The sequence below is a fragment of the Camelus bactrianus genome, chromosome 4 (assembly GCF_048773025.1).
Source record: "Camelus bactrianus isolate YW-2024 breed Bactrian camel chromosome 4, ASM4877302v1, whole genome shotgun sequence".
Lineage (NCBI taxonomy): Eukaryota > Metazoa > Chordata > Mammalia > Artiodactyla > Camelidae > Camelus > Camelus bactrianus.
In genome coordinates this window covers 89,186,911-89,211,758 of record NC_133542.1, presented here as the reverse complement: position 1 = coordinate 89,211,758, position 24,848 = coordinate 89,186,911, and the positions used below count along the sequence as shown (strand labels likewise).

Sequence of the window (24,848 nt, the reverse complement as noted above, 5' to 3'; positions counted from 1 at the left end):
TTGAGGGTTATAGTCAAATGTCAAAAACACTGTAAAAACAACGTGTTCTTTTGAACCATACTTACCTGAACTTGTTTGCCCAACCAATCAAAAGCCATAAATCCAGGTTTAGTCCTTAGGATCAAAAGCCCAAGAAGAAACTGTATCCCAATTCCCCAAAAGACAGGCCTCCAGTAAACCTACACAGAAAGATGAAGACATAGGTCTTATTAGAAAATGAACACTGACCTCAGCATAAATGCCCAGAGGATCACTGTTTTTTTGGAAGTCTCTCAGACATGGCCTGTGACCCACCTTCTTTTGAAGGCCAAAGCAATTGTGAGCAGAGAATCCCTTGATAGAATCATACCTAAAAATATCAGGATTGTAGTCCCTCTTCTTAAACTTGAATTTAAGCCAACAGTCCCGGGAGCATAGGTAGCCATTTCGTCATGATAAAATCACTTAGACACAAAGCATAGTCTTAGGAGGGCCATGAAAGGAGGAAGGATCTGCCCTTCCCAGTTATGCTGTAAATATTAGATACATATAATCATTTCCCCCATCTGGAAAATGGAAAAGCAGAACATAACTTCTCTGCGTGCCCAAGGTTTGTTGATCTGACAATTTGTAAGTGAATTAAGTGAAATTCCACCCTTTTGAGGGGCTCTCATTTTACTGTAAGAGGAACCAATGAACTCTAACGCAGACTCGGGGTGTGCAGCAGTAATGGACCATCATCTGCTTTCGTTTTCGGTGCAGAGATAAGTGGCCTGCAAAGAGCTATGGGATTGGAGGCACGGGAAACAGTGCGGCCATTCACTCGAACAGGGCAAAGACTTAATATTAGGTGGTTTTGGTCTTCACTTAATGCTCTTTTCTTGGGTCAACCTTTTAGCCAGTAAAGTCTTTCAGAGTTTGCCATCATGAATCCTGTGTGAAAGCTTCACTGTCTCTGAATTCTTGCCCATGTAACGGGTTACAGGCTGACAGAACAAGGATGAGAATTGAATTCAGTGGGGACGGAACTGCGTAAGGACAAATTTTTGGAGTAAAATAGCCTTAATGGCAAATAGCAGTTTGATAAACTGCAGAATCCAGTGGTAGAATATTAGATTATTTGCTGGTCTGGGGAAATCTGGATCAAAATGGATGCGTTTTCTTTATACATACGTTTGATGGGGGAGGTGGGCTACGTTAGTAGAAATTGTATCTGACAGGAGAGAATATTTCACTGGTTGAGCAACTGGAAAATTACTGAGACTGAAAAATGAGAGATTAATAGGACTATTCACGTTCAGGATGAAGGGCACTCTTGCCACTTAAAATATCACAGCAAGGTAAGAAAAATATTGAGTAACAGTTCAATTGTCTCATACTCATTATTTTGAGCAATTTACACATGAGGGAAAAAATAGGGAAAAAACCAAAAAAAAAAAAAAAAGGATCGATTTCATACTCACTCTGGTTGGGTGCTTGGAAAACAGAAATGTCAGGATAGTGTACATGACAAGCCCTCCGAAGGACACGAGCTGCCGTTGGCCCAGTTTGGCGGTGTCCAGGATCAGCCAGAGCAGAACTGCCAGGGTCAGGGAGCCCCAGGTCACCCTGCAGGAACCAGAAGGGAGGCTTTGGCATCATTTGTGGTGTTAGCTTGAAAACCTTAATCAGACTTCAAACGAACGGACAAAAAATACTGTGTAACACACCCTGGCACCAGGAAATGATGCTTCCAGAAATTGCAACAAACTCTCTTTGGTTGTTGTAGCTACTATAAAGGCAAACAGTCGAGAAATTAAGCAATGTGTCCCCTCCCTCCACAACTCTTGGGCCCTTTGCCGGTTCAAGGATATTTAAAGAGGCTGGAGAGGAGAAAGGATGTTTGGAGAGGAAGTCTGGTGGTTTCTTTGTGAGAGCTACTGGGACTCCTCACCTCCGTTTTGGGAGACGGGTGAAGTGTTACCTTCTTCCCTTTAAGGAGAAACTTGAAATGTGTCTTCTGCATTGGGGGGCCTCACCCAGGCCTCAGAGAGCTAAGTCAGACTGTAGATTGGGTTCTGAGTCCCTGGGGATCTAGTGGGCATGACAGGGCTGACTCACTTGGTGGCAGCGCCAGAGAGGATGCTCTGCTGGGATTGCACAACCCCGGTTTATTAGGCCAACAATGTGTAAACTTTCCTGGTGGATCCCATGTGGGCCATGCTTGGGAGAATTGGTCCTGAGTCCTACCTACCCCATAGGGCCACCTAGAGATCAAGGAGATCCCACAGAGAGAGGCTGAAATTAAAACAGTGGCTATTCACCTGCAGGACGTGGGGTCCTACAAGAGAGAGTTGGCTTTAACAGCTCACAGACTCTTCCTCCCAAGGAGGCTGGCTTCATGCTCAAAGCAGAAAGTCACCTTTCTAAGCCAAAACTGACCCAACTTTTGGACAACAGTTTACCATTTAGTGATGCTTAAAATTAAGGCAGTTTGTAGGGACATTTGAGCACATCCTGAATGAATCACTGCCTTATCTGGGCCTTGCTGTCCTGCTTGTAAAATGAAGACATTTTAAACAGATTATTCCCTAAGGTTCTTTCTAGCTTCAGTATCCCATAAATAAGGAAGCAATTTCAGAACAAGTCTTTGGGACAGTATTGAAAAAAACTAACATCCCTCTCGACCGCAGTAAGAGGACTAACTGCATTTACCACTTCAGCCAGAACCAGTGGCTGTCCAGAAGCCTTCTGCCAGGGGACAGGAACTTGTCGATCCGAGACTCATATTTGGCCATGAAGTGATCCCAGACCACAAAGAAGATGACCACCACTGTGATCACGAAAAGAGGGAGGGCTCTGTGGAAGTTCAGCACACAGGCTGCAATCACCAGAGCCAGGTAACCTGCCCAGGAAGCAAATGCAAACAGTGAATGTCACCAACATCGACTAGACACCAGCCTCCAGCACTGATCTGGCTCAGCCAAGGGCAAGTTCAGTCAGGAAAACAATGAATATATATGCACATTTTAAAAATTGAAGTATAGTCGGTTTACAAAGTTGTGTTAATTTCTGGTGTACAGCATAGTGGTTCATATATATATATATATACCTTTTCATATTCTTTTTCATTATAGGCTGTAACTAGGTATTGGATATAGTTCCCTGTCCTAAACAGCAGGATCTTGCTATTTGTCTATTTTACACATAGTAGTTAGTACCTGCAAATCCCAAACTCCCAAATTATCCCTCTACCTCCACCCCCTTCCCCTGGGTAACCACGATTTTGTTTTCTATGTCTGTGAATCTGTTTCTGTTTTGTAGATAAGTTCATTTGTCTCATTTTTAAAAAGATTTCACATATAAGTGATATTACATGGTATTTTTCTTTCTCTTTCTGGCTTACTTCACTTAGTATGACAATCTCCAGGTCCATCCATGTTGCTACAAATGGCATTATTTTATTCTTTTTTTATGGCTGAGTAGTATTCCATTGTATATATTTCCTTTTCTGAAGTTTCATTGTTAATGTAAAGAAATGCAACAGATTTCTGTATGTTAATCTTGTATCCTTCTACCTTGCTGAATTCGTTTATCAGCTCTACTAGTTTTTGTGTGGAGTCTTTTGGGTTTTCTGTATATAGTATCATTATACATTTTTTTAAGTGTCACCAAGTTTGCTAGGAGGACAGGGTGCTAGGACATTTTCCTTAAAGAACCTTCTGAATTCGTGAATCTTGTTGCTTGATCATTGAGTGTCTTGCTTAGTACTAACTTTTTCTGATATTCACACTCAGCAGGTGAGCCTGCAGAGAAAGGCCAGGCACTAAAGTGACCACTGGCAAGAAAAGTATGGATTCTCTTGGTTCGCAGCTCAGATTTGGCCTAAGCTTGAGTAGGAAAATCTTTGAGTGCCACACAACAATCTCTAAGTACCACAGATTCTCTAAAGGAAAATGGGGTGGGGATGGTGAGGTGTGATCACCAAGGAGAAGGCTTCTGGAGAGGAGATTCTAGGATAAGAACAACAAGGATTTCCATTAAAGGTCAGCAAACACGGCTTTGTCTGCAAGTTAGATTTGGCCTACCACTTGTTTCTGCAGGTGGCAAGTACAGTTGTATTTGTACATTTGCATTTGTATTCTATGAATAAAGTCACATGGGCACACAGCCACACCATCTGCTCACTTTGTGCTACAGTGGCGCAGCTGTGCGGTTTTGAGTGTGGTCTGCAAAATGCTATCCAGACTGGTGCAGAGAAACCTTAAACCCTGCTGCTACCTGTGCTGGCTGTGTGAGCACCAGAAAAACTCACTGACCTCCTGGGGCAGGGGGCTTGGATTAATGTCTGTGGACTTGGGTGAGAGGGTTCACATTTTATAGACAGGAGTGTTCCTTGAAATGGGACCAGACCCCTTTGCTTTAGAGGGAATTAAAACAGGACACCTGCTCATCTCTGAAGACATCTCTGGTCCTGCTTTCAGGTGAGAGGAGTGACCTGAGACTTCTCCCCATGTTGTGTGCAGATAAAGTATCAATTGATTACTCATATCACCCCTTCAGTTAGGTTTCTGCCTTGTGATTATCACTCTGTTTTCCAGTTACCTGAATTTGCATTATCCAGCCCTCAAGTCCAAACCACAATAACAAAGGTCATTAGAGCAAGTGACCTAAAAAATCAGCCGCTGGCTGCATAAACAGGCAGGGGGACTATCTACATGGGCTTTCCAAGCTGAGACCCAACACTTGGGGGCCTCTTGATTAAATTCTCTCCTCTCTGGATGATTCATTGAAGTCCAGGGGAAAGGGAAGATTTATTTGTTTTCTACAGAAAGGTAATAGTTGAGGGATCCTGGAAAAGAGGCCACTACCTTTGGTTACTTACTTGGTATTAAAATGCCCCAGATGATGTACTGAAGGGTGGTTTTGTGTTTCTTACAAAAATCACAAACTGTACCACACTTCCTTTCCAGGCACCTGTAAAACACAAAAGCAAGAAGGCAGGCAAAAGTCACCACCATATGCACGAACTAACCACGGCCCACTAAAGCTAGGTGAGGCTTTGTGAATCAAATAAGCAGCAAACAAATGCACGATGTGTGTGTCCTACAAAATAGAAATAAGAAATTCATTTCATTTTAGATTAAAATCAGCCAAGGCTGGGATCAACCTTTGCTGAACGGATGTGCCAAGCTCCAAGTAGTTTGAAATGCAGAAAATGTGGTCTGGAACTAAATCATAGGATGAGAGTGTTTCTCACTGGGATAGGAGGACCTCCATTAGCATTTAAGCTCTCATGCAAAACTCTGACTTAAAAAAAAAAATTAAAATCCAATGAACTCTCATCGCCTCTGGGTCCCAAAGTTTGAGCAAGCTGGTTATTCCCTGTCTGCGGTCACCACCCTCTTTAGCTGGAGGCTGATGGGCTTCACAAGATGCCTGAAATGTAAAGTAGGATTTCAGGGCTATTAACTGATGAGTTGTAATATAGCTTTCTCAGAAGGTTCTGGAATTGGTGTTGTCTTTGCTTCTGCCCAGAGCTTTGTTACAGGGTGGTGTGTAGTGTGTGAGCAACCTGAGCCTCTGATCACTTCTTCCAGGGAGGACGGTGTCCACCAGTGAGGAGTGTGGAGAGGCCACAGGGCCATCCTGAGGATGACGGCCCTCTACTTCTCCTGGGTGCTCCTGGGCCCCACCATGCCTGCTCTGAGAGCAGGCTTCCCTGCACCTGCCTCTTTCTTCAATGTGCCTTCTAACGGAGGCCTCTCCTTCTCCCACTTTAGGCCAAGTGGAAGGGATTTTCTTGCCCATTAATCATGACCACTTCCAGGCCACTGGACAGGATTTCTGAAATAATCACTTTGTCGTCCAGAAGATTCTTAATCTCAAGGATCTTAAAGGCCTCAGCCCCCAGCTGGAACCTCCCCTCCTTTTGGTGAAGGCCTCCAGTTCCCTTCCCTCCAGCAGTGATGCCCCAAAGTCCAAGTGTCAGCCCCTTTCAAGTTTCAGGGCACAGCTCAAGCCTTTCATGTCTACAGAGCCTTCCTGCATTTCCTTAGACAGAGGCATTCCTCTGCAATCTAGTCCTACTGTCGCCTTTGAGTGTGTTTTGTTACGAAGCCTTAACTGACTGTAACTTTGTGGAGAATGGATTTCTGTGAGCCCCACAACACCAGCACTGTGGACACTGAGTGCTTGGCAGGCTTTTGTTGAATTATTAGATACATGAAATGGGAGTGTGTATTGCTTTTCTGGAACAATCTTTCACAGGTGTGGGTTGAGACCCATCAGTGGGTTGGGAAGTCAGTCACTCTGCATGATAACCATTGTTAAACAAAAGAGTAGGCTATCTCAGGGTGTATCACACAGAGTGATGGCAGACATTATTTCATGAAGCTTTTGTCTTACGTATGTGTGTGAATGTGTGCACTGAGGATTAGAAAGACTGACCTAGAAGATATTGAGGGAATGTTAGAGTAGTAAAGACTAAATGTTTTCATGGTCTAATCTAGGAAAGGCTGATAATACATTATCTTCAGTTGTGGATACAGTGTTAAAAAGTAGCGCTGGTGGAGGGCAATGTTGAATACGGCGCACTCATCTATTTTGGGTTGAATTTATCAAATTTTTTTAATTGCGGGGAATGTGTATAGGCCATTACGGCAATCTGACGCTGCATAAAATGAAGTAGCTAGAAATAGACGCTTCGGCCATTTGATTACCTAGGCTGCACAATTCTCCGTCTCCTGGTGGTCGTTTTCCATCCCATTAATATTGATGAAACCTGAGTACCTCTGACTACCCAGGAGAATCTCTCAGTCCCCAGGGTCAGAGATTCATAGAGTAAAATGAAGGATGAAACCAAGTTCAGGTTTCCAAGGAGGTAAAATATTTTTGATGATGTATATGTGACAAGAGCCTCCAGTCCTAATTCTGACCAATGCCAGAGATCTCTTCTCATACATGAAAACAAGTTTCCTCAGAAACTTAGGAATTTAAATCATATTTAAAGAGGAATTCAGAAAATTTACAAATACTTTAGTGTTATGATCAAGTACCACACAATCTTGGTCTAGGAATCAGAAGCTGACATTTAAATTAGATTTGTTCCACTCCAGCTGACGAACTTTCGGTCAGTCAGTTTTCCGAGCTTAATTTTTCTGATCCAAAAAACATAAAAATAATAACTTGCCTTTCCTGCTAGTGGGTGATAAGGACTTGGGGTATTTTCATGATACCGAACAAGGCAAGAGCAAGTTTTGTTGGCATTTCAAGTGAATTGGGCTTTGAGAAATCAATTGCTTATTGATTGAAAATTGAGAAGATGAATTAACTACTTTTGTATGGACTAGAGAAGTTAGTTGGCAATTTACACCTTTAATTAGAAGATTGTGCTGGATGTTGGGTTCCCAGGACATCAGCAGTTGGAATTTACTTGTTGATTATCCTAGAGCTCCATCAATGTTTCTGAAAAGTTAGTTGGATAGTAGGGAGAGGGGATTGGTGCTGACCATCTCTGATAAATCATAATTCATGTTAAAAATTAGATGAGAATAAAAAAAAAAAGTGGCAAAACCACTTTGTTTAGGAGCTCGGTGTGGTTACTCCTCCGGTTTAAGTTTTTACCCTTCCTGATGAGTGTCTTGCTCGTCCTCCTCATCTCCATCCTTCCTTGGGGAATCCTGCTCAATCGCGACTTGCTCTTCGCCCTGGAAATCAAACGTTGGAACAAAGATGGAATAATGAGAATACTGAGCAAGATGGACTCTGATCTCTTTTGCTCAGAATTTTGGCGAAGAAATTTTGCCAAAAGGTCCTTTGAAATTATTATGCAAGATGCTGACTCCAATTACCTACGGCAGAGACATTTTTCCCCTTGTCACCGAAAACCCAGGCTCACACACATTTCTCCCTTCACTTCAAGAGGAGCCACTGGTATTTTCTCCATTTCTTCAGGGAACAGGCTAACATCTCTGCTTTTTGTTCCTGTCTCTACTGTAATCATTTAACTCCTGCCCTGTTTTCAGGCAAGTGCTAAGTGAAATTAATACCAGGGGCTGCACAAATCTCCCTTTATGTTCTCTGCCGGGCCCAGTTTTCAAACGCTGGAGACCAAGGCTGGTTCTATTTTCCTGGCAGCCCGAGGCTTGGTCTGCTAATGTGAACACTTGTTCAGCCTCATCAAGAGCTGTTAAGCTACCCTCGGAAACTGGGGTTCTCCTATCAGTTGGATTGAAGGGAGCTATTTCAACAATTAGAGCTAGCCCTTGCCTTGCTCTGATTAATTGAGCGAAGTGCATACCTGGGCTGTGTTTCATGGCCAGCCTTTCCAGGTACTATTTGAGTTCTTAAATATCCATGACCCACCCTAGTCTTGTGATGGTGTAGAGGATATCCTGCCCTCCTCCCCACAATTTTGCAATAATGTCTCAAACAGGCCCAGCTATTGTGAGCAAAGGCAAGGGAAGGCAGGGAGGACGTGTGCCGCTGTGGAGCAGTTTTGAACACGCCCTAAGAGGTAAAGTGCCGAATCTCAGCTTTGGGTTTTTTGTCATATTCCCATGAGGCCTTTGATTCTCTTTACTTTAACAAAAAACATAGAAATGAGTTATTAGCACATCTCTGAGCTGAAAGGATCCTCAGAGATCATACAGTCCTTGGATGCCAAACTCGCATCACGCTCTGACCTAGACTCTGTTCATATTCTGGGCTGGGCCTCAGGTACTGGGAATGTGAGGGTGTAATCGCAGGGCAGTCCAGCCGAGTCCATGCCGCAGCTGCTGAGGTCAAGGGTGGAGAGAGGCCTTACTCATTTCCCCATCTAACACCTGGCTTGGTCAACAGTCCAAGTCTGGTAAATTTTTGATTTAAATGATCATAATTATTATTTTCTTACAGAGAAGTTGTCCCACGTTGCCTACTATATGAAATGTCTAGACCCACTATTGTCTTCTTTTCTGGTTTTGCCAACTCTTTCTCATCTTTATTTATTATTGTATTATTTTATTTTGGCAGTGAGGGGAGGCAATTAGGTTTATTTATTTTTATAGGAGGTACTGGGAATTGAACCCACGACCTTGTACATGCTAAGCATGCGCTCTACCACTTGAGCTATACACCCTCCCTCTTTCTCATCTTTAAAGCAGAGCAAAGTAACAACAAAACCTGCCTGACCCCACAGTTATGGGACGTGTACCCTCCCTTCACTTGAAAGAGTTACCCTTACGTTTAGCGACACTCCCTCACATCCCGCTCACTTCTCACCTCCCTGGGGCCAGACTTCTACTTATGGCTTCTGCCATGGTCACCCGAGGACCACTGTTGCCAAATCCAGTAGCTGCTTCTCACTCTTCATATTTCTGTTTACCGTAATACCTAATTTTTTTGTTCTTTAATTTTTGATGAAACAATTTAAAAAAAAAAAGACTTTTGAGAGCAAAGCTGAAGTGAAGGTGCAGAGATTTCCCATGCCTTTCCACCCCACCATCCCCCCCACTCCCTGCCTCCAGACAGCCTCCCGCTTTATTGACTTCTCCCCCCAGAGTGGTACATTTGTCACAAGCGGTGAAACGCCAAAGTCCATGGTTTACATTAGGGCTCGCTCTTGGTGTTTTACGTTCTGTGGGTTTGTACAAATGTTCAATAACATCTATCAACCATCGTAGTATCATACAGAGTATTTTCACTGCCCTAAAAGTCCTCTGAGCCTATTCATTCCTCCCTCCATTCTTGGCAATCAGTGATCTTTTTACTGTCTCCACATTTTGCCTTTTCCGGAAGGTCATGTAGTTGGAACCACACAGTATGTAGCCTTCTCAGTTTGCTTCTGCCACTTAGTAACACACCTGTAATGCTCCCCATGTCTTTTCATGTCTTGGTAGCTCATTTGTTTTTAGTGTTGAATAATATTCCCTTGTCTGGATGGACCATAGTTTTATTTATCTGTTCACCTACTGAAGGACATCTTGGTTGCTTCCAGGTTTTGACAATTATGAATAAAGCTGCTATAAACACCCATGTGCAGCTTTTTGTGTGAATAGAAGTATCTTTTTCTCCTTTTTTGGTTGGAGAATATTTAGTGATAAGAGCCCCTTATAATGTATCAATTGAATGAGACAATTAGCAAATCATATGAAAGTATGATCCCCATAAAGGTGACACATGCATGTGGATGTTTAATACCTACTTGTATTAAAGCAAGCTGTATTCCAATATGTTAGGCACTGACTTTTTTTCTGGAATTACAGGTCATTTTTTTGTCTTCCAAATTTTGCTGCAATCATTTCCCACATTTTTTACTTCAAATAAATTATTCTTTTATCCAGAGTCAACTCCCTCCAATAAATGGCACCCGATATTACTTTTTAAAGGATGATATACATGGATAATTTGCTCACTTTTTAGCAGCAGAAAGCTTACTTCAAATGAGAGTCTTACACCTGTAACTTTCTATAATATTGCACACCAACTACACTTCAATTTAAAAATTTTAAAAATTAAAAAAAATCCCATACTCACTGAAAATATCCTTCAAAAGTGAACACATAATAGAGATATTTTCAGGAAAAAAGAGAGAAAGAGAGATCCTACCACGAATTTAACATACAAAAGAAATAAGAGATGGTGTTGTCACAGAGCACCTCAGCTTGCTGTGTACGTGTAAGTGTCACTGAGGAATCCTAGGATGTGACGGACAGGTTTTAGAACCACATCTTAGAACCTTCCTCTTGTCTGGCTCATTTGCTATATATTGAGATATTTTTGTTGAAGACAGTGCTCTCTGCCTCAGGATGGAATCTGGAATCTGTAACAGTGAAGTGTCGGAGAAAGCCTGGGTAGTGTCCCCATCTGAGAACTCTGAGGACAGATGCATAAACACAGCACCTTTGTTTGGGCATGCGTGTCTTCCTCATGCCTGTGCCTCACACATTCATTACCATTTAACTCATTCCGCTGCGTGCCAGCTGAGCACCGTGCTTTGCGTCCCCAGAGCTGTTGCACGGCAGTTACCATGGTGATAGATGCACTCACTGCTTTCCAGCCGTACCTGCTCACTGTTCTCATGCTCTCTGTTTTGCACAACTCTGCTGCTTACTGACTTGTCATTTCCTGATGTGTTCTGGTTTTCAGAAAAGTCTTCTTCATTCTAAGAAAAAGTACAGATTGCAAAAATAAAATTTCAGAGCCAAAAAACAAATGTTCTTTCAATGAATGATACCTAGAAGACTTTTGAGAGACGGGAAGGCAAGGACGAATTTAGATGTGTTTAGATGAATCAGCTGATTAAAGAAAGAACAAGTGAGTCTTGGCTTATAAAGAAACATAGATAATTTTAAAAATTTTGACCATTTACTATCTATGGAAGCAACATAAGGAGAAAGAAAATTATCTTAATCTAGATGTAAGTCCTTTTTTTTTCTAATATGCTCTTACATTACATAAAGTTGCTGGTGCCAAAAATATGTTTTAGTTAAAATTTTGGATCACTTATATTTCACTTATATTTTTTTCCCTAAAGATATGAATGCTTTAAGAACAAGATTCACAAATGCCTAAATGTTTTGCATATTTCTAGTTCTTTGATTAAACGTGTTTCTCTGCTTCTGATCTTTCTTTCCTCCAGATCTGTCTATAAATTCCTTCTATGCTACTCTTCCTACGTAACAAAATGAGTCTCCTGGCCTCCAGAGTCAGTTGCACCCTCCTTGGCACGGGTCAGAGCTCTACGCTCGTGCTCATTTATCTTGCTCTGCTCCCTTGCAGGCACCATGAATGAACACCCAGCCAGACAGAACTATGTGCCCTTCTCTGGGCCCAGGCCAAGTTGTCCTGCCCTGCACTTGCCGTATTCCCTCCGCTATCCTGTAAAATTATGGAATAATGGCATTTCCTTATATGACAAAATTTAAAGACAAAGCATGGTTCAGCCAGGACTGGGATGACCTGAAAGATGCATGTGTTGTACTGAAAGTCATTATTTATATTTGAATCGTGGATGATTTTTATGTTAGGTTTTATGTTTAATGATAGAAAAGATTGGTGTGGTCCAACTTGTGGAAGATAGAGAGGAAGAGAGTTGCTCGATCTGGATCACATAACTTTCTAATAAGCAGAGCTGAGATGAGGCTGCGGGTTTTCAATCTCTCTTCCATCATATCACACAGACTTTCAAATTATAAAACAAAACAAAGTATAGTAAACCATAGGCAGGATAATTTTATTCTTAATGTTGGGTTTACGAAGTGTTACATGTGACAGACGCATGGTTCATTTTTCTTTGCCTCTTCTGGGTGGGTCCAGTCTTTCTCCCATCTCATCCCAACTTGGCTTTTTATATGGTACTTCATTCCAAGTAAGGCAATAGATGGATAAACAATAGATAGATAAACGGTGTTGGATAGGTGCCTGCATCTTTTCAAGAAATGTTCCCTGTTAGCCCTGTCGACTGTGACCTTGTCTTTGAAAAAGGAACAAGTATATGACTTTGATTTTAACTTTAGATCTCTGGCTGGCCACACAGATTTAGGAAAAAATGCAATTCCAACTTGTGTCACGTTCTGTTTATTGAAACACTGGAGTGTATAAATGTGAATAAAGTCTAACTTCCAGCACACACATAAGATTTATGCATAGTTTTGTGGCCAAGCTGCTTTTTTGTGTTATAGGTGCTTATATCTTACTTTAGCCCAGTTCCTTGTGCATAGCAGACACTAAAAATTATTTGTTGAATTAGTGAACCATGGTGGTTTTAACTTTGTACTATCTAGTAGTACCTCTAGATACTTGGTGTCAAAATACAGTGGTGTGTGGGGGACAATGTATATAGTATGGAAAGATGACAAAGTGTGGCTAATTGCTGATGCTGGCTGATGGGTACCTAGGGACTTATTTTGCTGGTCCTACTTTCATAGATGCTGAAATTTTCCTTTAGTTAAAAATACAACCCAGCAAGTGTTGGCGGAAAAACAAGACGCAGGTAACTGCGGGGGCTTGGCCCTTCAGGTCCCGAGTTACACATGTGACACTGGCCAGCCCACAGCTTCCCACACCCCCGTCCACCCATCTAGACAGCACAGTTTCAACTTGGTGTTCTTATGGTCCCTTCCAGAACCCTGACGTTTTCTGCTTCCAGGAAGAGGTTCAGCTTCTTGATGCTGATTATTCCTGCCACCTGGTGGCAGGATCGTAGACTTACTTGTGGAACGTGAGGGTGGAGCCTGCCTTTTTACGGTTAATGAAAGAGGGAGGAGTGAGGGTGGGAGGGCGAGGGTTGGCTGGGGGGAGGGCGGGCATAAATGGCCACAAGAGCACCTCTGGATGTATTTTGTAACATGCAATGGTGTTGTTTTACCCCAGCAGAATGCACGCCTTCGCTTTTTAGCATTTTTGGGAAGAACAGTATCTCCCAGTTGATGATTTCCAACAGAAACAATGGGGGTGTTGTGGGTGTTAACTGGTGCCTAAAAAATGACCCTTAAAACACCTGTTTCCCTGCTTCTTTTTAAACTGGAGTCGTGGGGACTGTAACAGTTGGCCCACAACGACTTCTTAGCCCATTGTTTCTTTCCATCTATTTAGCAATTCAGATTAATAGATACCTTAGTACACTCGACTCCTACAAGCATGACAGTATTCTGAGCGCACACCTGTCCACTGAATGGATAACAATGGGTGGGTGTCGTGTATGAATATTTCTTAGCAGTTGACAGTACCACTTGGAATTTCTCTACTTAGCGTTGGTTGCTGGGTGTACTAAGGGTGATGATCCTGGATGGAGCCCGTTCTGAGGGGCAGATCTTTGAACCAGGAGCACAGGGTGGCTGAGTTTTTTTTTTTTTTTCCCTACGTATATTTTTGATCATGCATTTCCATGCTGTTCCAGCAACGACAGAGCTGCAGTGGATGTTACCGGGGGTACAGGTGGATAGAGGTCTTTGATACTAATTTCTCCCTTTCATTCAGTTTCTAACCCATGTAACTTCTAGAACATAGGAGTTCTAAAAACTGAAATCACCTCCCCCCTCTATTTGTGGTGAGTGTCCCCTTCTATAGAATTTTAGCTGAACACATGGCCACCCAGAGTAAAGGCTGTGATTCCAAGCTTCCCTTTTTAACTAGACCCTGGCCAGTGAAATGCAGAGAGAAGTGGAGCCCTGAGTGGGGCGGCTTGGGGACACTCCTTAAGAGATGGCAGGCAGGTACTCTCTGTCCCTCTGATCCCCTCCTCTGCCCTGCTGCCTGGTGTGTGGATGGTTCCAGCTGGGCTGTGAACACAAGGTCCCATCCTATTGATGACAGAGTGGTGAACTGCAGGGGGACGTGGGTCCCTGAAAACCTCTAACTGTGCTCCCACTCTGGCTCTGTACTTTACTACCCGCCTCCTGACCTATCTGCAGGAAACAAGCATCTCCCTTATTACTTCTGGCTTTTGCTTCTATATGCACCTGGACTTACATAATATTTAGTAGGTACAAGACACTGCATGAACCCCTTGACTGGATCCTAGGAAGCGTTTTGTACCTGATCCTAGGAAGCCTGTGATACCCTTTTTCACAAATGAGGAAACTAAGGCAAAGATAAATAAGTTACCTGACTCTGAGTGCACAGCCAGAAGTAGATGAGATGGAATCTGAACTCAGACTTTCCAACCCCAGGCCATATTGTGCTCACAGAGTTTGGCCCTTGGGCCAAGACCCTTTGGCCTTGGGCATGGCTAAAGGCAAAGTGGTGGAATTCCTTTTTCATTAAGAAAACTTGATTTGAACTGTAGATTATTAAAAGACAAGAGTAGAAATGACAGAGGTACTAAAAATACCAGAAATGCTTGTGGCCACATTTAAACTATATTTAGGTGCTGGTGGTCACTTCTCACACCAGCACAGTGGCCTTCCCACCCCATAGACTGGTTATAAGTCAGCTCTGCCCTTTAAATAACACATGCGCACACCTGCAGTGGGGGCAGGTCATGTCCTCATGGCTGGTTTGACGTTCTTCCTTCTTCCAGCTGTGTCTGATCCACTCACTCCGTCTCTCCTTCCCACTGTGGCCCTGCCTGGACAATGTGGCTTCCGTTTCCCCACCCAGATTTATTTCTCTGCTGCAGACTCAACATCCCTATGCGCGGTGGGGGTGGGGGTGGGGCCTTCCCTTCTACCTTCCTGGTAGAAACTGCTCTGGCCCCGGGTGCTTGGCCTTGGGGGGACTTGCCTTGCTGAGGGGGCACAGCCAGGCTTTGAGACCTGGGTCAAGAACAGGAAACGTCACCAGAGGAGACTTTGCTCCTAACCTGTGGTAGGATTTAGATCATATGGGTTTATGAAAGATGGGTTTCCCAGCGGGCAAAGTGATGTTGACAAAGACCCTGAGGCATTGCTGTGAAATTCTGTACTCTGTTCTAGGGCTTGACATTACACAGAAGGTTCTAGGAGGTGTTTGATAAGATACCTTAGGTGGAGGGCTTTATACCTTCAGAACAGATTTAGATTCATGATCAAAGTAGTTTATTTTTTTCCTCTGTGTGTATATATGTATATATGTAAGTATGTATTTATTTCCACATCTCTGTACACCTGTAATGCAAACTGCCTGGAAGTGTCACCCAAGCTATGCAGCCTAGGCCCCAGGCACAGACACTGGTTTTTAATCATACAGGCTAGCTGTGTTTTATCAACAGGATGCCACGAAGGCCTGCAGCAAAACCAGACTGAAATGGCTGCATCCAGGATGGAGGGCAGGATCGCCTAAGGCTCCCCTCTTTCCTTGCTTTGATTTATCTTTGTGTTTCCAAACCAACCCCTGAGAGCTGAAGGACACTTGCCTGATTTACTCTGTGTTTGTTTCAGAAGTACCTGGTGTTTGGCAAGATGCTTCATAGCTGTACTGTGAGAGATACATACTTTGAGATATAGACAGTGGTTAGTGGCCCCAGGCTGGCTCTGACTTGACCATGGGAAGGCGCCTGCGTGGGTGAAACCTAGAGGTGTCCGAGAGTTACCTTTGCTTCATTACCATGCTAAGATCTCTGCCCAAGGAGGGGGGTTTGCACTCAGGTAGGCACAATTCTTCCCATGTGCAAAGGAGTGTGGAAGACTGCGCATGCCCCAGCTGCCCCTGGAAACCTCCACTCCTTTCCTAGAGCCTGATACCTGTCTGCCTCCTAACCCTGGAAATTCCCTTACTCTCCTCCCTCTGGGGAGAAGGTGCCTTTAGAGCATGAACTCCCCTTCTCCATGCTCTGGCCATTGGCTAAAAGCCTGTCTTCCTCACACCAAGCTCAGTTGCATTACTGGCAGCCTGAACCTGAGTGGGAAGGAACTCCCCTGACTGAGCCAGGGGCCTTCAGGTGAGCTGTGGCCTCAAGAGGGAGGCCTCACATCTAATTCGGTAACAGAAGCAACCAAGGTGGTGCATTCTGAGAAGGAAGGATGCCTTAAATGTTGCCATGGATGTCAGCGTCCCAGTGCCTGCAGCAAAATGGGAATGCATGTCTTTTGGACTTGGGACTGTGTACATCTGTACTTTCCACACTGGACTGTAAGCTGAGAAGCTGGATACTCTGTCCTCTGTTCTCTGCTGAATTCCACGCGCATAGAGCAGTGCCAGGCATAGAGGTGCTCAATGGCTGTTTATGAATGAATGGGAGAGGGACTGTCAAATTTACAACAATAGAGAAAATAATGTTTCTACAAATGGGGTAGGTCTAGTATGGGACTGCTTTCTCTCCCTCTTTAAGATTACCTTGTGTTCTAATAGTCTAAGCCACTTGTCTTCCGTGAAGATGGTGGTAATACGTCTCCCATTTCTGTTGCTTTTCTGAGCTTCTTCAAGTGATCTAGCCTTTCTGTATCCATTTCTCTGAACATAGATTGGGACTAGTCTAGATCAATGCCTCAAATAGTAACTTAAAATTCCAAAATGCAACATAAGTAGATGTAGGCAGTGACAGCTTAAATCTTAGATGATTGCTGCTTGGAATATTGATAAATTATCTCCATGAATTGGCTCTGCTTATGGTAAAAAGTTTGGGTTCCATGGTCACACCTGGGTTCAAATCCAGCCTTAATTTCTTGGGGCCTCATACCTTATTACATGGGACCATAGCATTCTGCACTTACCTAGCTTCACTGTGTGACCAGTCTGGTGCCACACATAGTAAGTACTCATTGACTTTTATGTTAATTTTATAGTTTAGTTTTTGCTACTTGCTTGCTTGCTCTGGGGGCATTTAGTCGCTTTGTTCTCTTTTGTTGAAAATTGGCTTATAAAAGGCAACATCTGTTTCATGAATCTAATCTCTTCAAATTATGACCATCCCCCCGCCTTTATTTATTTATTCTTTTGCTTTAAAAAAATCTCCAGGTGTCAAATATTTTAAGGCTGTTTCTCTCTAGTGTTCTTCTCCAAATTGCATGAGCATTGCTGTGGAATGATTGCATTTTCAGAGGCAGTGTTCCAGAAGCCTCTGATCTTCACCTGCTGATTCTGGGGGTTCTTGGCTCAGGTGACCTCTGGCTCAAGTCCTGGGTGTATGTAATCCTTGATGTGAGGTAATGGGTACCGGCTAGACTGCTCCTCCGTGAGATGTTCATGTTTTTCTTAACAGCCTTTGTGGGTTCACAGACAGGAAAAGGAACAGTAGTGTCGTGGGAGGGAACCACCTGACCAGCCTGGGGCTCGTTGTCACACTGCCCTGGCTCAACTCCCTGTCACCTCTGAATGCTCTGAAGGGAGCTTTGTGTCGGTGCCAGGGGTCAGGGCTACAGAATACCAATGACGTTCTCCCCTCGTGATCTCTGTGAGCCAGAGGCAAAGGGAATCTAAGTACGCGGTTATAAGGAAAAGTGGAAAGAGGCAGAATTCTGTACCTGAAGGAGAAAAATTAGAGGAAGGTTTCTATTCGTTGGATTAAAAAAAGCAATTTAAACATGCAAGTACTCATGGCATATGATTTCTGTGAGCCTTTATGAAGAAACTGCTTGAGGAAGAATGAGCCAAACAAGTGATAAATGGAGAAATTTTAGCCAAAGGAGTGATAGTATATTTTGAATGAATACACTATCAAAAATGAATGAATCAAAATCTTTTTAATGAATCAAAATCTAAAACAACTCCAGGGATGAAGACCCCAGAACAGATTATAAACATTATAACCCCTAATAATGTGGAAAGGATTGTCAGAGCAACACCTGAAGGAGAAGAAAACAAAAAGGTAGATGGTAGGATAAATAAGCCAATTTCCTCAACTTTTAATTTCTGGGAGCTGGAGGAGATCAGAAGCAGCAGCGTTTGAGATGAAAGATAAACACTAAAAGATATGTAATCAGCTCAAATCAAGTGAAGGAAGAAAGGAAAGAAAATAATGGAAGGCTGAAAATATACTCATTTTGTGATGACTCATAATCGTAAACTGGTACTAGAAAGGAGCCACTAAAACAAACAAAAAGTATGTCTTCAGAAGAAACCAAACAAAAATAAACTAAACCAAACACGTTCACCTAACCAAACAATGGAAAGATTATTTTTAAAAAGTCACAACATAAAATGTGATGAGAGGAGCTAAGAGCAAGCACATCGATTTGACTGAGTCAGATGGAATAACAGATCACAACCATCACAACTGAAAATGACTCAGGTAAAGCAGGCAGTGGCCGTCATCTTAATCCATCCAGGCTGAATAGAGGACAAAAAATTCAATTAACACGTCCAAAAAGAAGCCAGTGATTGGGTCCCGTCCCACACTGTGTGAAGCATGGCCATCTATGTACAAGAGGAATAGATTAACACATAGATTAACAAAGGAAACGGAGAAATATCCAGAGATGCATTTACAAAGAGGTTGAGAGAACTCTTTCAAGTCTAAAGTCTGTGACAAATCAGGTAAGGATAAAGGAAAACCAAAATAACAATGAATAATAGGAATCTAATGAACATCTCCTGAACGCCATAACCCGAATAGAACATGTATCGTGGCCAAGGCTGCTAGTTGTGCCCAGGATCTATCTGTCCTTATTTCCTCTAGAAATACAACTCTGACTTTTAGCAGGGCCTACGATTTCCCAGAAAAGGGCATATTTCCTCACCTATTCTTTGGATTAGAAACTGTTATAGTGGCTATAACGAAGTTCTGTCACTGTGATTGAAGCTACGTGCCACTTCTGGGAACTGGCCTGAAGCAGGACAGTTGAGAGCTGATGGACCCATTTCAGAATATTTTAAAATACATACAATTAAGTATATAGATGAAAAGGAAACCAATTATGTTGAAATACAGTTATTCAAATATTAAAATTGATTTGTGATCAAATATCACATAGGCATCTTTATTAACACATTAAAAAACAAGAAAAAAAAAAAAACCTAGCAAGGTCCAGTGGCAAGTTCTAATCAGCGCCTTAATGTCAACGCCATGGATGTAAATTATGCAACAGATCCGAATTCTTTTTTCTACTTGTAGTTACTAACTTAATGTAGTGGGGAGCCTTTTGAATCTTTTTGCATACATTTCAAACAAGGAATTCGACCCCCTCTTAGTCTGTGGAAAGAAATGTGCCCCTTTCTCCTCAAGCCCACGGCCAGGTCTTCCTGCCCACTCCCCACCTGATGTATCTCTTAGTTATGAAGCTGCCATTAATGGATACATCAGAGAGAATATGGACCGCCCCCCTTTTCTTTTCAATCTTATTTGTAGTTGGAGGTCCTGGCTTTAGTTCTGGTTCTGTCCATATTATCATATTATCATCCAGTAAACCTACCAGTGGGAGAAATCAAGTAATACCCAGGAATAAAGGATGAAGCATTGCATTCATATAGATTCTTGAAATAAGGAGAGAATGAGTGATGGTTAAACATCCTGCTGAATTGTCTGAGGCTGATGTCGTATGACTTTTCTATCAGAAGTCATCAGAGTCCTGGGTATTTTTAGAAGATGAAACGCAGATTAGCTTCCAGTGTAGTTCTGGTGCCAGCTTATTAGACAAGCCCCTGTAGGCTGGAGAGTGGGTGCTGCATGCAGTGTCCACTTGGTGGTGCCACTCTGCTAATGCTGCCAGATACAGGCGCCATGAAGGCATCTTTATCAATTTTTTAATTGCATGAAGCCAAGAATTCATAGGTAATCATTTCTTCTCCCATTAAAAACCAGTTTACTACCTGGACTTACTGGTTGCTATGGTCTGAATATCTGTGTCCCTCCAAATTCATTGTTAAAATTCTAACCCCCAAAGATGATGGTGTTAGGAAGTAGGGCCTTTGAGAGTTGCATAAATCGTGAGGGTGGAGTCCTCATGAATGGGCGTAATTAGTGCCCTTACGAAAGAGAGGCCACAGAGATCCTTAGCCTCTTCCACCGTGTGAGGACACAGTGATTCAAAGGTGCTGGCTATAAAGCAGGAAGAGGCCCCACCCTAGAACGCTGACCATCCTGGCACCTTGATCCTGGACTTGCAGCCTGTAAGAACTATGAGAAATGAATTCTGTTGTTTCTAAGCTATTTTGTTATAGCAGCCTGATTGGACAAGACACTGGTTCATGCTTCGCCTCACCTTCACTTTTCAACCCACGCCAATACTGCTTTCATTCCTCCCTTGCTATGGAAATCACCCTTGCTACAGTCATCCATGGTCTCCATTTTGCTAAGCCCAGTTTTCATTATATGCAGTGGACCACATCCTTCTTCAAATATTCTTGTCCCTGACTTCTGTGATTACACTTTGCTAGTTTCCTCCTATCATCCAGACTTCTCCTTCTCCCTTTTCTGTGCTGTATAAACCTTTTCATTCAACCCTTAATGTTATAAACTCTTAATGTTCCTTGAGGCTCTGTCCCAGGCCTTCTCATTCATTCTTCTAACAAATACTTACTGTGCACCTGCTATGGGGTAGACACTGCATTACCAGGCACTGCATATGTGGTCCCTTGGGGAGTTTAGAGGAAAAGCTGTCAACCATAAATTATTTAATTGATTATTTAATTATAGTCAATATAAGGACTGTTAAAAAGTTCAAGGTACTCCTTTTACAGGTTAACTGGAACGAACTTGGCTGTGTTTGAAATTCCAAAGACACAGCCCTTTTAGTCACAGGGGAACTGGAAATGCTCTTACAAGCAAAACATCTTCCTACAGTTGAGAAAAAAAAATCAATAAACAAGGATGAAAATCCTTGGTAGGCCTGGCATTCTGGCTCTGAAGCCTCAGCTCTTCACCCAAGGAGCCTATATTTTGCCCTCCTCATAATGGTTAAGCATGTAGCTTTCAGCCTCAGCTGTGCCCTGCCGTCACCCTTCCCTTCCCACCTCCTCCACCAACAGTCTGGCTCTTTTCGGGAGCTTACGCCTTTCCTCTCTTTTACTTCCTTCTTAACGAGAGGTCCCTTGCCATCTCCGGCCAAGGTCAGAGCCGCGTGCACTATGGTCAGCATTTGGAGCATTGCAGACTGCCTCTTCCTCCCACCTGTGCGTTCCTAACTTTCCCTTCCCTATTTCCTTCTTCCCTTTTCCCTGACCTGAAACCCTCGTGCTCTGCAGGGGAACAAGGAAGCAGCCATGTGGGTTAACAGAAAGCCTAACATTTGCTGGCCTCTAGGAATGCCTTCTGTTGACTTTGTGCCCCTCCTTGCTGGATTCCACATACCCTGTGACTAGACCTTTGCTCCCCACCTGCTTCATCTGCTGGGTCTGGCTCTTCAATTAAGCAATTATACTGTTTCAAACCTCCCTGGCTGCACAAGTCAGACTAGTGCTCTCTATCCAACTTCCTCCTTGTAAAGGTTCCCAAACAATGGACTTGGGTGGATGAGAAACTCAGAATGCAGTAACTAGAATTAGAAAAATGAAAGTTTGTCTGAAGCTAGTCAAGTTATTAAGTGATATGATTGAAAGAGTGAAATGACTGGTACATTCCCGAAGCTGAGCAGGTCAGCAGAGTAAGGCAACCAGGTGGTCTAGAAGGCGAGCCCTCGTGCCTGTCTTGACCCCTCTTGGACAGTAACTGACACTTTCTCATGGTGCACAGAGCCTTGTCTCATGTTAATGGGTTGCTTTCTGACCACGTTTCATGAAGGAAATTCTATCATGACTTTCGTGACAACCTGTTATAATCTGACTGGCTAATGTCTTCTAGAATGTTCCAGAGTCCACAGAGTACAGAAATTCCATTTTAAATGTCAACTTATCATTGGTTTTAGATTCTTGGAACCAAGATTTTGAAATTAGCCGAGATCCATGAGGCTAATAAGAACTGGCTTCTCTTCCCGTGAGCCTCTCTTTGCCACCCTCCCCGTCTCCCCGCTCCTGCCTCTAGTAACTTCTCCTTCAGGGCTTTGACGTCTCCACATAATGTAATGTGGGAAAAGTAGTTCTTGACATGGTGGCTTGGGGAATTATGCCCTTTGAGCCCTAATGTGTATTTTCCTTCCACCTAGCACAGAGTGGATGCTAAATAGGTATTGTAGAATGAAGGAGCGAAGGGATGGAAGCCTATAAGTGTTCACTTGGAAATATTCTCCAACTCCCAGTCTGGGGGAAGTTGCCTACTTACATTATGACTAGCACTTTTCACACACTGTGTTGCGCTAGTTTGCCATTGTTACTTAATTTTAACCTCACAGAAGCTCTCTGTTTCCAGCTCCCAGCACAATGCCTGGCACAAAGTCAGAGCTCAGTAAGTTTTTGTTGAATCAATAAATGTCATACTTTATGTCAAAAGAGTTTTGGCTCTTGGAAGGAAAGAAACAAACAAAGGCTTGTCTTTACAAAACCAGGCAATTGAAAGGAACATTGAACAGTCTTCAGGTACATTTGCTTACTTAAACTATTCCTAGTAATCATCTGCTTTGTTCCTGAACACCTATGAGAGGTTCCTTAACTGTGTGATTCCCAGAGTTTTCATTGGAAACCTCTGTCTTCATTTACTTCCGAAGGATACAGGACATTTGTACCATCTCTTTCTCTCCCTTCCTTCCTTCTCCCCTCCACCCCTGGCTCTCTTTCTTTGTAACTGTCTTTCAAAGGAAAAAGAATTAGTCATGCCAAGGCTTTAAGTGGCTTCTGGGCCAAATGCCTTAGCCCATGTGTGGGTGGAATTAAATGCCTCCAAATCCAGATCCTGACTTTGAGTGAAAATCACGCTATACTATGTTTGCCTAAATCTGCAATCTGAAGACAGAATTCCAAATTTTTGCGATGTGATAGAGACTTGGGGTTCATGCTCCCATAATCTATTCTACGTAAAAGTCCAAATCCTCCCACCTTTGATTTTTTTCAACTTGACAAATAACTGTTCAGCTAGCACCCAGGGCCCAGCTTCTCATCAACATCAACAGTGTCTGAATGAGATGGATCCACAGGCACCGCCACCTTCATTTTCAATTAAGAATCATGGAGTAGAGGTTTTATAATTATTAGTGGAAGAGAGAGAGAGAGAGAGAGAGCGAGAGCTTGGTAGCCAGTCTTAGATCTGTCTTAACTGAGGTAAGAAGGTTTTTCTGCAAACCTCTGCAGCCCACCCTCCCGAGGTTGGGGGTGTGCTTGCAAGACACATTGCCTTGTGAGCTAATTGAAATTGATATTCCCAATACTGGTCAGGGGCTTTTAATTATTACTGGCATGACAGCTATAGGCCAATCAGGACCAGTGATGGATAACAAACCAGGCTTTCCATCATGCAGTCAACATGTAGAGTCTCAAAAGTAGCCTCTTGGAATCAGGAGGGCATTTCTTTTAGGATACTCATGATAGGAAAATAATGGCGTTCAATTTCCCTCTTCTCCTTTCCTTTACCTCTGACCATTGGATGCCTGAATCCTTCCCCCACTTTTGGTAAAAGGTCATAAGCCCCAGAACCTTTAGTCTTTCCTGTACTTATGACTAATTATCCAATGCATTCCATTTAATTAATTTATTTTTTCATGTTTTTTTTTTTTTTTTGTGGGAGAAATTAGGTTTGTTTATTTATTTATTTTTTGATGGAGGTACTGGGGATTGGACTCAGGGCCTTGTGCATGCCAAGCACACTCTACCACTGAGCTATACTGTCCTGAAGATACTTTCAGTCACCTGACACCAGAGATGTGGCCAGAACCATCCACCATTTAATCATACACATACTCCCTTGTGATGTGTCTAACTTTGCTATTTAAACCTAAAGTTAGTGGTAACATTAGCAGGAATGGTGGCGTAAGAAACACCCCCGGCCCCAAATTCTTCACCTTCATAAAAGCAACAAGAACACTGGTGAAATTGTCAAAATCACTGTTTCAGAACTCTGGAAAATTAACTAAAGGCTTAAGACAACGTAGAGAGTATTTTTTTTCGAGTAAAATGATGGAATCTCAGTACTAAGGGCTTTGTGGTGTCTTATTCCCTAGTCCTATTCCACTCTCCCCAGGCTCATGATAGCCTTGAAAAACAACACTGAAATCACAGTGAAAACCAGCAGCCTAGCATCCTAAGGAACTGGCCAGCCAGGGCTGTCACTCTCCTTAAGTCCGATTCCAAGGTAACTGCCATTATTTGACCTTCTGGCGGTTCCTTAGAAAACCCCACTCACATGATCGGACTCAGAGTTTATACTATTTCCCTGGGGGCAACTGTTTAACATAGGCAGCTGCCCGAGGTGGTAATAATAGTTGGAGAAAACCACAGATAAACAAAAATTTAAAGGAAAAACTGAGGAATGAGATATCCAGAGGGGCTCTGAATATCTCTGCCATTCCTGGGGAATTAGAAACCCAGTCACATGCCCAGCGCTGTGTTCACGCCTGAAGAAGACTTGAGAAAAATCAAAACTCTCATCTCTGGCTGATGCTGAAACTCAACAGAAGCAGGAAGTGAAAGTAAACGGAGAATTTAGAGTTGCAGGCAGCCTGCCTGAGCACTAAAGGTGATCTTCCTGG

The 24,848-nt window shown here is 42.9% G+C and overlaps 2 protein-coding genes across 25 annotated transcripts in view; one reads left to right on the top strand and one right to left on the bottom strand.

Moving 5' to 3' along the window:
* The window catches only part of LOC105078787 (recQ-mediated genome instability protein 1-like), a 345,845-nt gene that overhangs the window by 186,739 nt on the left and 134,258 nt on the right, over window positions 1-24,848 (top strand). The gene's annotated exons all lie outside the window — the stretch shown is intronic.
* The window catches only part of SLC28A3 (solute carrier family 28 member 3), a 60,646-nt gene that overhangs the window by 27,753 nt on the left and 8,045 nt on the right, over window positions 1-24,848 (bottom strand). Inside the window, exons 2-7 of the mRNA XM_010967501.3 lie at window positions 11,006-11,104; window positions 7,585-7,667; window positions 4,844-4,935; window positions 2,674-2,863; window positions 1,443-1,587; window positions 66-179 (exon numbers count right to left, since the gene is read on the bottom strand). Coding sequence (XP_010965803.2) covers window positions 66-179; window positions 1,443-1,587; window positions 2,674-2,863; window positions 4,844-4,935; window positions 7,585-7,667; window positions 11,006-11,104 — 723 coding nt within the window. The remainder of the gene's footprint in view (window positions 1-65; window positions 180-1,442; window positions 1,588-2,673; window positions 2,864-4,843; window positions 4,936-7,584; window positions 7,668-11,005; window positions 11,105-24,848) is intronic.